General features: G+C 41.6%; 1 protein-coding gene across 2 annotated transcripts in view; it reads left to right on the top strand.

Moving 5' to 3' along the window:
- Positions 1-14,345, top strand: part of ece1 (endothelin converting enzyme 1) — a 34,294-nt gene extending 19,949 nt beyond the window's left edge. For both annotated transcript variants that reach the window (XM_086117906.1, XM_086117905.1), the window contains 14 exons: positions 1,751-1,897; positions 1,990-2,055; positions 3,073-3,261; positions 4,288-4,430; positions 5,501-5,615; positions 7,213-7,323; positions 7,389-7,487; positions 7,583-7,660; positions 7,738-7,841; positions 8,319-8,429; positions 8,622-8,689; positions 11,418-11,608; positions 11,735-11,830; positions 13,804-14,345. In XM_086117906.1, the coding sequence (XP_085974032.1) occupies positions 1,751-1,897; positions 1,990-2,055; positions 3,073-3,261; positions 4,288-4,430; positions 5,501-5,615; positions 7,213-7,323; positions 7,389-7,487; positions 7,583-7,660; positions 7,738-7,841; positions 8,319-8,429; positions 8,622-8,689; positions 11,418-11,608; positions 11,735-11,830; positions 13,804-13,980 (1,695 nt within the window). In that variant the 3' untranslated portion in view covers positions 13,981-14,345. The remainder of the gene's footprint in view (positions 1-1,750; positions 1,898-1,989; positions 2,056-3,072; positions 3,262-4,287; positions 4,431-5,500; positions 5,616-7,212; positions 7,324-7,388; positions 7,488-7,582; positions 7,661-7,737; positions 7,842-8,318; positions 8,430-8,621; positions 8,690-11,417; positions 11,609-11,734; positions 11,831-13,803) is intronic.
- The last annotated feature ends 2,934 nt before the right edge of the window (positions 14,346-17,279 follow it).

Raw genomic sequence — 17,279 nt, 5'->3', positions numbered from 1 at the left:
AAGTCACAACATCAGTAAAACTAATTGGCTGCTGATGCGCACAAACCAAGGAAAGACATATCATGTCTGCTAACAACAGAAAACTGATTTAATTTCAATTTACTGTATGTCATGACACATAGGAACCAAACAGAGGCGGAAATACAATTCCGTGGCGCGTTGCTAGTTTTAACACTGAAAGGCCAATTCTGACTGGCCAGAATTGATTTTAGAATGCCCACTTTGAAATTCATGCGACACTGGGAAATAATGAATTCAGAAATAATAATAATAACTAACCCCTGTCTCCTTATCTTAAGTCAACAGTCTCAAACTTGGGCCTTAAACTGGACAGTGATTTCAAACTTGACCGGCAAATTGGTGCCGTTGTTAAATCCAGCTTCTTTCACCTTAGACAGCTGGCCAAAGTAAAACCTCTCCTCTCTCATGAACACTTTGAGACAGTAATTCATGCCTTTGTCACATCCCGGCTCGATTACTGCAATTCCCTTTACTTTGGAGTCAGCCAGTCCTCCATTAAGCGCCTTCAGCTGGTCCAGAATGCCGCTGCCCGCCTATTGACTGGTTTTGAAATCTCTAAATGACCTCGCGCCACCTTACCTCTCTGAGCTCATCCGCCCCTACACACCTGCCCGCCGCCTCAGGTCTGCGGACCAGACATTATTAGAAGTACCAAGAACTAAGCTGAGGCTCAGAGGGGATTGAGCCTTTTCTGTTGCTGGTCCCTCTCTCTGGAATGACCTCCCACTGAACATTCGGCAAGCCTCCTCGCTGCCCATCTTCAAATCCCTCCTCAAAACTCACTTGTATTCTTTGGCATTCGACTCAGCATGACTTAGATTTGTTCTTGGTTTTACTGTTCGGTGCTTTTTACCGTCTTTGTTACCGATTTGTTTTACTGTTTATTGTATATGTTAAATTGCTCCATGTGCAGCACTTTGTATGCAGCGATGGCTGTTCGAAAGTGCTAAATACAATTGAATTGAACTGAACTATTATTATAAAATTCAATGATGGTTGAATAAGAGTAGCTGCTTGCTAATACAATATGCTACAATTTACATATGATCCAATTCGTCAACTAACCACGACTACGATCGTTGACTAGTCGACGAGCAAAATACTTGTTTGCGGCAGCCCTAGTTGAACAGCCCTATAAATAGAAAATAAATAGTTTTAAAAAAAGAATAAGTATTTCCCCATGTTATTTTGGAAGAATACTTTTTTTCAATGGAGGAGCTGTAGTTCTCCTCCCCTTTGCCCTCTCCTTACTTAAAATTAATGAGCAGTAAAAAAGTATCATGTTTTTTTTCAGGTGTTTTATTTCATTTTCATGGTGAGTTTTCACTTATTTCTCTGTAGCATTAGATTTTTTTTCAACCACACACTGGTTAAAAGGATATCTGTTATTTAGATTGGAGGCTGGAACAGATTATTTGCATTTCCATTCATTTCAGTGGAATACATTCCATTGCATTTTGGGTGACAAACGGGGTCCGATTCAATTCAAAAAGTGAAACTCATGTAGTTTCACGACACAGAGTGAAATTGTGTTCATTTTTTCAAATAATTTTGATGAGTAGCTTTCAGATAATTAAAACCCATAAAAGAAAAAAAATGTGAAAATAATTTTAGGAAGGCAGCACAGTGACAGAATGATTAGCACGACTCTCTGACCATTCTGAGTTTTGGATTTGAATCTTTGCTCCAGCCACTCAGTGTTTCCATCACGTTCTGCTGCTTCCTTTAGATAGGAGGATGGGCCTTGACTGGACCCTGGGACAAAGACAATTTCCAGGAAGTCCTCCGTGCCGTGTCTGCAAAGTACCGCACTTCGCCATTTTTCACCGTGTTCGTCAGTACTGACTCCAAAAATTCCTCCACTAACATCATTCAGGTGAGTAAGCTGAGCACTGATTCTGACAATGCAGACCTGACACTGATATCATTGGGTAATGACAACTGACATGTGCTCTTCTGCTGATGTAGGTGGATCAGTCCAGCTTGGGACTGCCTTCAAGGGATTACTACCTCAACAAAACAGCCAATGAAAAGGTATGCGATGATTTTACACACACGAAGGTTCCATCCAAATTAATTTATAAGAGAAAATCTGCAAAATAGAAATGCCCTATTTTTATACGCCCTGGTCACATTTTTTATAGCATTTTAGACACCTAAATTTGTTTTAAGGTCTTCAACATACCTAACAAACACATATTGAGAGAGAATGAGAGCAATTGATAACAGAAATGTTGGCAAAGGTATGAACGTAATAATACAACAATAAATCAGTGATAAAGTAGGGCTGCAAATCATCAACCGCAATATTGATATAATGCAGTCTTGCTGTTGGCCTATATGGTCTTGCTGTCAAGTATCACTGCAGCATGGTGAAGAGCTGTATGTTAGTATTATGCTGCCATCAGGTGGCAAAGGCACACATCTCAGGAGGAGCAGCTCAATATCCATTGAGTTGAAGCAACAAATGTGTCCAAAACTTCACTTGCATTCTGTATAATTATGTTGTGAGTGAATGTTGTTCTAAAGTTTTTAAATGCATTTTTGTTCGGGTGTTACTGCTTTATTTTTAATGGCAATGGAGAAAGTTTTTTTGAGATATGGGTGTATTGAGTTATGAGTGTAGTCATGGAACAAATTAATCTCTTAACCACCACTGCATAAAGTGGTGATTAAAACTGACTCACCACAGATGTGTAATGTATATATCTAGTAAAACGTAATGAGTTTTAATTTTTATAAGTCTAATATTTCACAAGATCAGGGGTGTCCAAACCTGATCCTCAAGTTTCGTGTTGGTTCTTAGTTCTTTATATGGCACATAAAACATAATGGACAAACATAATCAATGAGCACAATATGTATCATTCATATTTGTTGGGCCATAAATTAAATCTCAGATTTTTAGACAGAATAATTGAGTGAATTGTGCAATGGAGATGGAATCCACTGGAGATTGTTTGCATAGTTGAGGATTACCTTGCTGCTAATTGTCTGGTTGCAGGAAGTTTCCCACACGCACACACTCTCATTGCTTTATCCCTTTTGCAGTATCTGACGGCATACCACAACTTCCTGGTGGATTTAGGGGTCCTGCTGGGGGGCTCCGAGGAAACATCGCGGCTACTTATGGGGGAGATTTTGGACTTTGAAACGACCCTGGCCAACCTCACGGTACCCCTGGAGGCGAGACGGGATGAGGAGCTCATCTACCACAAGATGGAGGCCAAAGACCTGAAAGTAAGTTAGAGCTAATTGGTTGAGCACAATAAGAAAACAAATACAGTCTTACACCCATTATGAATGTTTTTAGAGATTGCTCGCCAGATTTTTTTAGCTACCGAGGCAGCGAACTTCACAAAAAGCAGCAGTTAGCTAGTGATAAATGATTCAAAAAAGAGAATCACAACTTTGTATTTAACCAAACCACTAATAACTTTGGCCTACATGCAAAACGGCATCGATGTGCTCGCAAAACTAGCATCGATGCCTCCCCAATTATCGACCTATGAACAATATTAGAAAACAAGCGGTAGCAACACATGCGTATAGAACATCTCACAAAAAACGAAACAACTTTTATTATTGCAGCTTTTTTTTTTTCAGTTTTATGTTTCATCATGGCATCTACTGTAAATGCCGTTTGTATAGTACCGCCCCCTTCTGGTCAAGACACCAGAATGCAGCAGAACGTCCATTAATTTATTATTAATTGTTTGCAATCTGTTCAATTATGCTATTACTTTGTTTTCATAAAATGTTACTGTGCAGTGCTATTTTTTATTATTTAAGATGCATGTTCTTTTTTTAGGGCACTTTCATGGATCAATAGCATTTCCATTACAGTGATCCCTCGCTAAACCGCGCTTCATTTATCGTGGCTTCAGTACATCGCTTTTTTTTCCAGAATACTGTATTCAGAAAAAAAAAATGCCGAATGACAAAGAGGTTTTGTACATGCCTGTACGCATCATTGGTTGCCGGCGCGACGTCAACTAATGACAGCACTTATCCCGTGAGCTGATTGGCTGCGCATCTTTCGTAGCCCCACCCAGCACCTTCCCTTGTGTCTCTTCACGCTGTTGACTCTTGACGGTTCGTCTGCCTTTCTCTGGCATACTGTCTCTTCTGTTGTGTTTGTTACGTACGCGGGGGTGGGGGGATTGCACGTGAGCGCGAGTGCCAGAGAGCGCGAGCGGATGATTGAGCTTGACCAAAAGCAGCAGCATCCTGATGTTGAACTAGTGTTGCCCTTTTTGTTTGCAGAGTCTGGCTCCTGCAGTGGACTGGATCCCTTACCTCAACGAGGTGTTTGCTCCTGTGTCCATCAACGAGTCCGAGCCGGTGGTCGTGTATGCCAAAGAGTACCTCCAGAACGTGTCGGACCTCATAACAAACACCAATAAAAGGTCTGATTTACCTCCTTCACTTGTCAAATGCTGGCCCTTCCTCTTCATTTATGACAAAATATCCAAAACGTTAATCAGCATATTTGTGATTCACCCCCCACCCCTAAACTGTTAATCACTGATTAGGACTCTGGCTAAAGCAATAAATGTTTACTTTGGCGCCATCTAGTGGAATTTTGGCATTGTTTTTAGGTTTAATTCATTGATCATGTTTTTCAGTTTTCTTTTGTGATGTCCTGTTTTTTTGGCAAATGGCAAATGGGCTGTCACTTTTATAGCGCTTTTCTACCACGGGTACTCAAAGCGCTTTCCACTGTTACTACATTCACCTACTGATGATGCAGCATCAGGAGCAACTGGGGGTGCAGTATCTTGCTCAAGGACACTTCGATATGGTCGCAATCTGCCCACAGGCCGATATGTTGACTGTTGATTTCGATTTCTTCGGTGTGCTCGTTTTGTACTGCTCCTCATTTCAATTGCCGCTCTTTGGTCGAGATTATCTTTTCTTAACCTGGGTTCAATCGAACCACAGGGATTCGGTGAGTCGGTCTCAGGGGTTCGACGGAGCCTCTGCCATGCAGGATGAGACACACTTCACTCAACATGTTAATTAGTTATGACACGCCCTCTTGGCCATTACTGGCTGCAGATGATCACATGACATTGCTTGTCCAATCAGTGCTGTAGGAAATTTAGTTCGCTTAGTCGTCAACGGGTGACTGTCGTGATAATACGTCGTACAATTAAAAAAAAAAAGTATACTTTAAATTCTATTTACTTTCTTCCCTTTTTAATAAATGTGTTTTTTTATATCTTGAATTATATATATTTATTTTTTTGTATATTGAATTATATATATTTATTTTTCACTCATGAAGGGTTCGGTGAATGTGCATATTAACTGGTGGGGTTCGGTACCTCTAAAAAGATTAAGAACCACTGGTCTAGATCATTGGATCTTGCGTCGCGCAGAGTGACGTCATGGACAGTGGTACATTTTTTGGGGGAGGGGTTGAGAAAAGCGGTTTTCACTACCCAATGAGTCAGTGACAGTGTCTGCTTTTCAGCCTTCTCAACAACTACATGATCATGAAGGTGGTACGGAAGATGGTGTCCATCTTGGACCAAAGGTTCCAGGATGTAGAGCAGCGCTTCCTAGAGGTCATGTACGGAACTAAAAAGGTAAGTGAACATTTTTTTTTGTTCTTGATTATATCCCATTTTTCAATCAATCAATCAAACTTTATTTATTTGGCACCTTTCACACATAAGAATGCAACTCAAAGTGCTGTACACTGCTTAAAAACATTTCAAACTCACATACTGTACATGTACACACACACACACATTTACTTTTGACATTTTAAAACTCCAATTTTACTTTACGCTCATCACTAGCTCTTAAACACAGTGAAAATATATATATTTTTAAAACAGAGTCCTCATTTAGCGAGAGCCTTTTGGCAGTGTTATGCTTTGCTGCAGTACTACACAGGAAATGACTTGCCCCTCGAGTGGATTGGTGTGTTTCATAAAGCAGGCAAGGGGAGAAAAAGTCCATGGAATGAGTGCAGGTGACCTTTTAGCGTTTATCAGGGTGAGATCCTGTTTGTTTTGCAAGCGGGTCAAGCTGTAAAAACAAAGATTTTGTTATTACAAAGTTGTGTGTGAGTTTTATGCGGCAGTGCAGCTGAGGCTTGTGTTACTACGCGAACCCTCCAGTTCCTCAAACACCTTTTGACACATGGCTGCTTATCTACTGGATGTATGCATGTAGCTACATTAAATTTAGGTTTGTTTGAAATTGCCCGGGCGGCACGGTGAATGACTGGTTAGCATACCAGCCTCACAGTGCAGAGGTGTAGGGTTCGATTCCGTCTCCGGCCTTCCTGTGTGGACTTTGCATGTTCTCCCCATGCCTGCGTGGGTTTTCTCCGGGTACTTCGGTTTCTTCCCACATTCCGAAAACATGCATGGCAGGTTAATGGAACACTCAAAATTGTCCCTCGTGTGAGTGTGAGCGCTGGTTGGTTGTTTGTCTATGTGTGCCCTGCGATTGGCTGGCAACCGGTTCAGGGTCTATCCTACCTCCTGCCCAAAGACAGCTGAGATCGGCTCCAGCATGCTCGTGACCCTCATAAGGATAAGCGAATTCGAAAATGGATGGATGGATGAATAGATTAAATTGCCCCACTGAAAATGTTTCTGCACAATGAAATACTGTTTGCTGCTATTCACAGTGTAGATTTAACAAATAGAATAGCTTGATTATTTCCAAAAGGAGACCAAATGGGTTTTTATGTTGTTGTAGAGTGACACGTATTAAGTAAAAATATCCTATCCCCAAATCCACAATTATTCTATGGAAATCTCAGTCAGATACTTGAATATTGAAATATGCACTCGCTGCAGACCGCCATTCAACCCCCCCCCCCCTTTTTATATATTCATATTTTTAGTGTTTCATCAAAACAAACGAAAATATCTTGCAGCAGCTTCCTTGGATTAACCGGGGGAAAAAATGCTTTTTAACTTACGCATGTATGTGTCTCTCAAATGAAATTCTTGATGAGCAAACTTTTGAACAGGTTTCATTCACACTTCCAATTGTCAGCCTCAACTGTTTTGTCTCCTGCAAATGAGCCAAGTCTCACCCGCGCATTCCCCGCCCTATTTTGATTTTGTCTTTGTGGACAGGCTGATCCTACCAACATTAAAATTAGTTTGACAATTTTTAACCCTCCAATCGTCTGACCTCCTGCTACTTTTGACGTGACAGAGCTGCACTCCCCGCTGGAAGCTGTGCGTCAGTGACACAGATAGTGGCCTGGGCTTCGCTCTGGGCGCCATGTTCGTCAAGACCACCTTCACCGAGGATAGCAAGGCCATCGTGAGTGCGTAAGTGCTCGGCCAGCGTGACCCTCTTCTCACCGGACCCTTCTGTCCGGCGCGCAGGCCGTGGACATGGTCAGTGACATTAAAAGGGCGTTTGAGGACGGCTTGAAGTACGTGAGCTGGATGGATGATGACACAAAAAAGGCGGCGAAGGAAAAGGTGAGATGGCATAGAACAGAGACCTTGGCGGGGTGGAAGTATTGGGAGGACATCGCTGCATCCTGGGGTGTCTTAGTATCCCAACTTTTTTACAGGCAGATGCAATTTACGACATGGTGGGCTATCCGGAGTTCATCATGAATGCCACCAAGCTGGACAAAGTGTTCAATGATGTAGGTAAATGTGGTCATATTCAAACCAGCCATGCGTCACTTTGCCTCATCAAAACCGCCAAAATCTTTCTGTGCAGTTCGAGGTCGTATCAGATCTGTATTTCCAGAATGTCATGCAGTACTTCAACTTCTCTGCCAGGGTGACAGCTGACCAGCTGAGAAAAGCTCCAAACAGAAACCAGTGAGTGTCTCTGGTCATCCGAGAGGGGCGTTGAATAGTAGAGCCGGTCAGGAGAGCACCTCAACTTAATTATATATGGAGTACTTTAACAACAAAATGCTGAACATGTGGTGACAGGGGAACGCGATTGAACTCCCTGTTGACCATTGCAAGTGTTGTATTCTCTGCCTCTATGTGTTGGTCCACCGTTTGTGTTTCAATAACAATTGCATAAAGGGCCTAAGTGTAATTGTAGTACATTGAACAGTTTCAATCCTCTTTTTTTAATCAGTCACTAGCTGCTTATTGTGAAGTGAGATGACATGAGGTCACTGCTCCAGGGCTCATATCTAACATTTGAGCTCGCAAGTCAAAGCAAAGAATTGGCCAAGTGAATGCTCGAATCGAAAAAAATAAAACCCTCATAAGTCGAGTCACTTGTATCTACTGTATATGTGACCTGGCACTAAATGGCCCGTCACTTTGTGTCTTTTGCAGGTGGAGTATGACCCCTCCAACTGTGAATGCCTACTACAACCCCACCAAGAATGAGATTGTCTTGCCAGCGGGAATCCTCCAAATGCCGTTCTACAACCGCCACTGGCCCAAGTAAGTCTTGAATTTGAAGCCGCTTTTTTTTATAAGTGCCATTTTGGCTTAACGCAAACGAATCCAGCATCTCAACCAGAAGGGACAATGGTGTGAGGATGGGAAGAACAACATCAATGCTCATGTGTCATTTTGTGTTTTGTGATGATCAATGTAATCATCTTCAGACTACTTTTTTTTTGTCTGTTGCAGAGCTCTTAACTTTGGTGGAATTGGGGTCGTCATGGGGCATGAACTGACTCACGCTTTTGATGACCAAGGTTGGCAATCATTTGTGTTCGTTGAAAGGAATCAGATACAGTACACTAATCCTCAGAAGATTTACATTTTTCGATTCACAAATTAACCTATGTGTTTTTTCCTCTTTCTGGAACTCTCTGAGATTGCCACGAGCCCTCCAAAATCCCTGCATAAAATGAAAGCAGTAATTATGTCAAAGCAAGATGTTGAAAGGACACCTCTCAGCTGTTTAAGGACGGGCCAAGTCTTGCATGTCGTTGTGCTGCTGAAATTGAACCAGCTGTCAGCCATTCATTTTTAAGGTTCTTGTAAAATGATTGAAATGATCAGTACTTGGGATCATAGTTTGTGGCACACAATATATCAGGGGTCCCCAACCTTTTTTGCCCCACGGACCGGTTTATGTCAGACAATATTTTCAGGGACCGGCAGGTGTGGCGGAAATAATACAACAAAATAATATGATATGAGCTGCATGAAAACTGTGGCGTTTTCGAAATATAATAACAATAAAATAAACACAAGGAGCGTCTAATCTGGCCGCAACACTCTGATCGCGATGGTAATGTTTAATGCCTTCAAAATACGATACAATGCAAATTCAAAGTGCATGAAAATGACGACTCACCACAGCCGCGAGCTTGATTTTCTGCAACCAGACGGTCCCATCTCGTGGTAATAGGAAACAATGACACCTCAAGTGTGTGTTTTATGTATGCATGTAGCTACATTAAATTTAGGTTTGTTTGAAATTGCCCGGGCGGCACGGTGAATGACTGGTTAGCATACCAGCCTCACAGTGCAGAGGTGTAGGGTTCGATTCCGTCTCCGGCCTTCCTGTGTGGACTTTGCATGTTCTCCCCATGCCTGCGTGGGTTTTCTCCGGGTACTTCGGTTTCTTCCCACATTCCGAAAACATGCATGGCAGGTTAATGGAACACTCAAAATTGTCCCTCGTGTGAGTGTGAGCGCTGGTTGGTTGTTTGTCTATGTGTGCCCTGCGATTGGCTGGCAACCGGTTCAGGGTCTATCCTACCTCCTGCCCAAAGACAGCTGAGATCGGCTCCAGCATGCTCGTGACCCTCATAAGGATAAGCGAATTCGAAAATGGATGGATGGATGAATAGATTAAATTGCCCCACTGAAAATGTTTCTGCACAATGAAATACTGTTTGCTGCTATTCACAGTGTAGATTTAACAAATAGAATAGCTTGATTATTTCCAAAAGGAGACCAAATGGGTTTTTATGTTGTTGTAGAGTGACACGTATTAAGTAAAAATATCCTATCCCCAAATCCACAATTATTCTATGGAAATCTCAGTCAGATACTTGAATATTGAAATATGCACTCGCTGCAGACCGCCATTCAACCCCCCCCCCCCTTTTTATATATTCATATTTTTAGTGTTTCATCAAAACAAACGAAAATATCTTGCAGCAGCTTCCTTGGATTAACCGGGGGAAAAAATGCTTTTTAACTTACGCATGTATGTGTCTCTCAAATGAAATTCTTGATGAGCAAACTTTTGAACAGGTTTCATTCACACTTCCAATTGTCAGCCTCAACTGTTCATTTGTGTTCGTTGAAAGGAATCAGATACAGTACACTAATCCTCAGAAGATTTACATTTTTCGATTCACAAATTAACCTATGTGTTTTTTCCTCTTTCTGGAACTCTCTGAGATTGCCACGAGCCCTCCAAAATCCCTGCATAAAATGAAAGCAGTAATTATGTCAAAGCAAGATGTTGAAAGGACACCTCTCAGCTGTTTAAGGACGGGCCAAGTCTTGCATGTCGTTGTGCTGCTGAAATTGAACCAGCTGTCAGCCATTCATTTTTAAGGTTCTTGTAAAATGATTGAAATGATCAGTACTTGGGATCATAGTTTGTGGCACACAATATATCAGGGGTCCCCAACCTTTTTTGCCCCACGGACCGGTTTATGTCAGACAATATTTTCAGGGACCGGCAGGTGTGGCGGAAATAATACAACAAAATAATATGATATGAGCTGCATGAAAACTGTGGCGTTTTCGAAATATAATAACAATAAAATAAACACAAGGAGCGTCTAATCTGGCCGCAACACTCTGATCGCGATGGTAATGTTTAATGCCTTCAAAATACGATACAATGCAAATTCAAAGTGCATGAAAATGACGACTCACCACAGCCGCGAGCTTGATTTTCTGCAACCAGACGGTCCCATCTCGTGGTAATAGGAAACAATGACACCTCAAGTGTGTGTTTTATGTCCAGTCTACTTCGTAATTTTGTTTTTGTCGCCGTTGCTGCAGAAAACCCCCGCCTCACACAGGTAGCATGTCGGAAATAGCAACAGTGCTATTGTGGCGATCTCAGAATATTCAGCCATTTGCGATCTCCAGCAGTTTTTTTTTCGCGTAATCGGTCACGTGACGCAGAAGCGTGGTTTGACGCGTGTCAAGAGTGACAGAGACGGATGTAACGGAGAATCCGGTAATTTTTCAAAATAAAACATCTTTCGTATTCCGAAATAAATAAAACGGAATTAAGGCAAGTTCTTTCTGTGCGGCCCGGTACCAAATGCCCTGCGGACCGGCAGTCCACCATTTATACAGACAATTCTAAATATTTGGGGGATGTCATTTGCATTTTTTTTTTTCTATTTGCAGCAGGTCTCTGTCCATACTCGCAGGGGTGCATTTACAGGTGAAGTTTGATTATAATCAGTGACGCGTCCTGATTTTGTGCTTAAAAAAAAGGCAGAGAATTTGACAAAGATGGAAACCTGCGCTCCTGGTGGAAGAATTCCTCTGTGGAGGCCTTCAAGAAGCAGACGCAGTGCATGGTGGAGCAGTACGGCAACTACAGCATCAACCAGGAGACCGTGAATGGTCACCACACGCTGGGAGAGAACATCGCAGACAACGGTGGACTCAAAGCTGCCTATGAGGTTAAGACGTTAAACAGTTAGCTACCAAGCGAACCCCGTTGCTCAACACGACCGTAGCACCTACCGTTACCTCTCTGAGTGTCTGTGTCCAGCTTGTGTAACGTGATGATGTGCCTCCCCTGCAAGGCTTACGTGAACTGGATCGAAAGGAACGGTGAGGAGGCCACGCTGCCAGCTCTGGGAATGACTAACCACCAGCTGTTCTTTGTGGGATTTGCACAGGTTTGTGACGTCTGTGCAAGTGTGTGCGTGTGGGGGGGGGGGGGGGGGGGGTTCAATCTAAATTTGACAAGACACATATTGAACTCGTCCAAATGTGTATTGATCCTGTCCCAGACAACGTTTTCTGTCATTGTTTTACGAAACTCCCCCATTTGAGTATCAAGCCTGAAAGTAACAAAAGTAACTTTTGAACATGGAATTAAGGAAATACATGCAATCTAGCCACATGGCATTTGCGCGAATAGCATGTTGACACTAAACGCAATGATTCAACTAAAGTAAAAGTACTTTCACAAACAAAATGAAAACAAAAATTAGGAAGCGGTACTAATTGGCCAAGAGTGGAATCTCCCCAAGTTCAAGGTGAAATATCATCAAATGTTCCGAAAAATTAATGAGTGAACTTACCGTATTTTCCACACTAAACAACCTCCTCATCCTCAGCTCCTCTAGCCATTCAACTATACTGTACACCCAGCCATCCCATCGCAGACAGTCCAAGATACAAGAAGGTGCTGTTGAAATGGCGCAACCATAAAGAAGAAAAAAAAACTAAACGTATACCTCCTTCGATGAATGTCATGTCCGAAAATGCTGAAAACAGTCGACATATTATAAACATTAAATGATTAAAAAAAAGTGGAAAAATATCAGTTAAAAATTAGCGGAGCTCTGGTAGCAGGCTGCTAACTCGAAAGCTCCCTTTTTGAACTTTTTTGTACAAGATAATGATGATGATGCTCGTTTGCAGAACCGTATTTTCCACACTAAAAGGCACACTGGATTATGAGGCGCACCTTCAATGAATGGCCTATTTTGTAATTTTTTTCATGTATTGGATGCACCACATTAAAATATGCAATCTACAATGCATCCACTAGATGGAGCTACACTCAAGGAAATGCCAACAGAACACTACACTACATTACACCCTGATTTATATAGCGACGATCAGATGTCAGTAAAACTTATTAAATAAAGCAGTGACACAATTCACTTAACCAACAGCAAGTTATAACATTGACTCGTTAACGTTGAACTCTCCTGCCGCTGCTCTATTTCCGTGTTCGACTGCGAAACCGATCGCCTTAAGTTTGAACTTTGCGTTGTAAGCATGTCTCTAGCAAGGAGCCATTTTGGGGTTGACATATTACCGTAATGACCATACACAAGGCGCATCGGATTTTAAGCCACGCTGTGGGCTTTTATGAAAATGGAAGGCTTTTAGGTGTGCCTTTTAGTGCGGAAAATACGGTACTTTTGGTCTCCACAGGAATGTTGACTTATATAAGAATGATGCACCTTCCAGTGGACCATTAAACCTGGAGGATATTCTTTTTTTTTCAGAAAGGGTTATGTTTTAGGGTAACAGTACTGATTGAAAATGACGTAAATATAAATGTAAACATTTTTAAAAAGAGAAAAATTTCCTCCAGATTCTAGTTTGGGCCTCCTGATGTTTGTTATAATGTTGTCTAGAATACATTTAGTTGAGGGAGTCATTCTTGTAAGTGTTGATTGTCGCAAAGAAAGAACAGGAATGCCACAGATTAATGAACCTATTTTTAACTTTATCTTCTTTAGCAAGATAAATGTTACTTTTTATGATGTTTTATTTTTATAGTTTAAAAAGGATTTCCTCTAATTTCCTTCTGAAGTCATGTAGATCATCATCTGTTGGTCGATAAATAACCCCTGAAAGATATGTTTTACAACTTATCTCAGCATCCACATTCAAGCAACACTTTGAATCCTCTTCAGCAAAGACAAACTCACCATGTGCCTGTGTAAGAGACAAACTAACTTTGATGGGATCACGCATTTAAGATAAAACAAACGAAAGAAGCTAAGATCAGTGGCCAAATGTTCCATCTCGCCAGACTGTCATCAGCAGTTTGCAACTGAGAGACTAAAAGAATCACAGATAACGATGGAGCGTTGCTTCTTTTTTTTCTTTTTTTTTTTGCCATCAGGTGTGGTGCTCCGTGAGGACGCCCGAGAGCTCACACGAGGGTGTCATCACCGACCCGCACAGCCCGTCCAGATTCCGAGTCATCGGGTCCGTCTCCAACTCGAACGAGTTCTCCAAACATTTTGGCTGCAAAGTAAATACGCCTATGAACCCCAAACACAAGTGCAAGCTTTGGTGATGGCTCAGAATGTTCAGCAGAGGGGGGACATGGGGAAACGGATAGTAGAGGCTCACTAGCGGGAAGAACCACTCACTGCCCATCAGCGTTTGTCATGAGTCAGTGTGCCTGCTTTGTGTGGATGGTTGCTTGAGCAAGTCTTTTTTTTTATTTTTAAAGGAGATGTATTATACCTTTTTTCCCCCACACTTCAAAAACCGGGTGTATTAAAAACATGTGTGTGACATGCTTTTGTAAAAAATACCCCAAAGATCAAAAATTATTCTTACACATGTTTTCTTGTCTTGCTGAAATTAGCCCGTTTAAGGGGCTGGCTCTGCATCGGAAAGTGAGCGACTATAAACTCCGCCACATGTATTGCTGGACCAATGATGAGTCAGATTTCATTGACATGACACCGAGAGATGGCACTAGAGATATTTCTTACATTATTTTACTTCAGGGAACAGAGCCCATAGTGTGTGTGTGTGTGTGTGTGTGTGTGTGTGTGTGTGTGTGTGTGTGTGTGTGCGTGCGTGCGTGCGTGTGTGTGTGTGTGTGCGTGCGTGCGTGCGGGTGGGTGGGTGGGTGGGTGCGTGTGGGTGTGTGTGTGTGTGTGTGTCAGGGGGGGGGATATTTTCACTGATGGAGACAGCACTTCATCCATTACACGGTTGGGCCAAATTTACAAAGAATGAACTGTGACTGCTGTGACTTGCAATTCAATAGCTTTGCATCAAAAACACAGTGGCAGAACAATGGCACTTAGGAAGAGAAAGATGACATTTTCAGAATGGTCAGAACGCGAATGGCAGCCTGATTTTCATCAAAATTGGTCAGAAAGTCGACGAAACAACATTTGCTATCATTGCAAGCATTCCCCGCTCAGTGAGATACGGTCTGAAGTGTTCCACTGTCCCGTTGCGAATCGACTCCGAAGAACTCCAGGCAAGAAATACAATGGCTTCTCTTTAGGAATATTCACTCAGAAACACTCTGGGCATAACGATGACTTGTCCGCATCACTGCTCTATGAGGCTTCCACAAAAGAGCGCCAAGTTTACAGCAGCTTTCGAAAGCCGTTATTTGCTTCACTCAAAGTGTGTGTGGCTCTTTGTGCTGGTATTCGTGAATTAGACGTTGTTTATCAATGAGTCTCATTTGCACACAGGTGGATAATTTTTCTGATAAACATAAAAAATGACCCTGCACAGCTGCCTTGTCACAGGGAGGGAAATTTGGTGGTAATGTGGTTTTGATGAGACTCTGTAACAGTTTCAGTCACTTGAAGGTGGCCCTGGATCCCTTTCAGCCTGTCTGATCATGTCATGGTTGTAGAAACTCAATTTGGAAGCTGTTACAAACCAGATACATTTTCAGAACTAGGCAGATCACAAGCTTTACTTGGATGTTTAATCCCACACTTAATGGGTGGGCAGCACTTCACAGAGCCAACTATTTGTAAATAAGTACTTTAATAGTCAATTTTCCATCACGTGGACTGCTTCGCTACGAATGTGCTTTTTATTTTTGGAACACTGGTATTATACCTTTTGAAGTTGAGAGATAAGCTGTCACGTCTTGTAAACTGCCGGTAGGACAGATTGTCAGGTTCAGTGACAGTCACAGTGAGCTGATTTTTCTTCTTGTTGTCACTCTGTGCCATGGTTTCCCACACGTTTGAATGCTAACAATATAGTATCACACATATTGCCAAAACATAGACATATATATAACTGTATGAATCTTCTTCGGTAAAATCAAATAAAAAATACCTTTGATGAGAAAAGGTGTGATTAATGCTCAGTAACCTAAGTTTGGGAAACCCTTCTCTGCACTGTGCTTTATATCACTTCTACGGTGGTGCCTTGAGATATGAGTGATCCGACTTAAGTTTTTCAAGATACGAGCCCTCATTCTGAGATTTTTTTTTTTTTTTTGCTTGGACTTGCTAGCACATATTTAGATATGAGCACTGTGCGGTAGCCGTGAAGTCAACTCTTTGACAACACACAGCAGTTTGGCAGATAATGAACAATCCTCCTCCTTGACTCAACGACAGTGGTAGAATTGGAAGTAGTATTCTTTGTATCTGCATGTCTGCAGGACTGCATGATACTGTCTTCTGGTGGAAGTGGCAGGTACACCGAAGGAGCAGCACAATGAATTAGATTGCTGCATTAAATCATGATGTGCACACTGTCTATTTTTTTTTTTTACATTCTTAAACTATGTTATTACTTGATAAATTACATTATTAAAGAATGTTATTTTTCCCTAAGTTCATTTTTTGTGGGGGGAGAGTAGGCTGAGGCAGATTAATTGCATTTCAATTTTCTTTTGTATCTCAAGGAACCACTGAATGTTATTTATGTAACATTATTATGTGAATCTCGATTCAAGCCTGTTGTCTTTTTGTTGTTGTTGTTGTTTTTTGTCTTGCCTATTGACATGAAAGTCCACTTAAAAAGGATGTAAAAGCCATATACAGAATGGATAGAATGTCTCATGCAAATACTGAGGAAACGGCTGCACTGTTGGGGGGGCGGGGGGGGTACAATGCGGTCAGGCCCTCACACAGTATATTTTATTGGGAGAATGTGAAGTTGAATTTCTGTCGGTATTTTAATGACAAAGCCAATTTTGGACAGATTTTAACACAGACAGAAATAACACAACGGGACTCACAACCAAAACAGACCAAATGTACCAATTAAGCTTTTATGTGTAAAATTATTTTGTATATTAAAATTATTATTAAAACATATTTTGCCTTATTTTCTTTTCCATTCATTTTCTGAACCACTTTATACATTTAATTATATTCTTATGTTTGTTTCATGTGTATAGTTTGTCCCTAGGTCTGATTGTGAGTGTGAATGGTTGTCGTGTGTCGGGCAATTGGCTGCCAACCAGTTCAGGGTGTCTCTCACCTGCTTCCCAAAGACAGCTGGAAAATTATGATGTAAAAACGTGATACTGATCATATGAAAACATGAAACGTATCGTGTAAAACTGTGAAACGTACAAAATGTGACAAAGTTGGGCTCACGGAGGAGTCCCCAACTTCTTTTGCGACTTTGGTCCCATCCTGCAGCCGGACGCAGAGGCAGATGCTTCCGAATGCAATGGCACTAAATCTAAAATCTCACCATGTCTCAACCCAAACATAAAATAGAACTCAATCACATCGTTTAAATGAGCCACTTTATCCATTTGGTTTCAACGTGAAATGTTTTTGCGTAATAACGTTCATGTTTTTTCATGACAAGTATCACGTTTTTGCATAATAGTTGTTACGTGATAATGTTTACGTGTTT

Source organism: Hippocampus guttulatus, chromosome 8 (genome assembly GCF_054856545.1).
Source record: "Hippocampus guttulatus isolate MCC_2025c chromosome 8, RoL_Hgut_1.0, whole genome shotgun sequence".
Classification (NCBI taxonomy): domain Eukaryota; kingdom Metazoa; phylum Chordata; class Actinopteri; order Syngnathiformes; family Syngnathidae; genus Hippocampus; species Hippocampus guttulatus.
The sequence above is the reverse complement of the archived record's forward strand: the minus strand, read 5'-3'. Positions and strand labels throughout refer to the sequence as shown.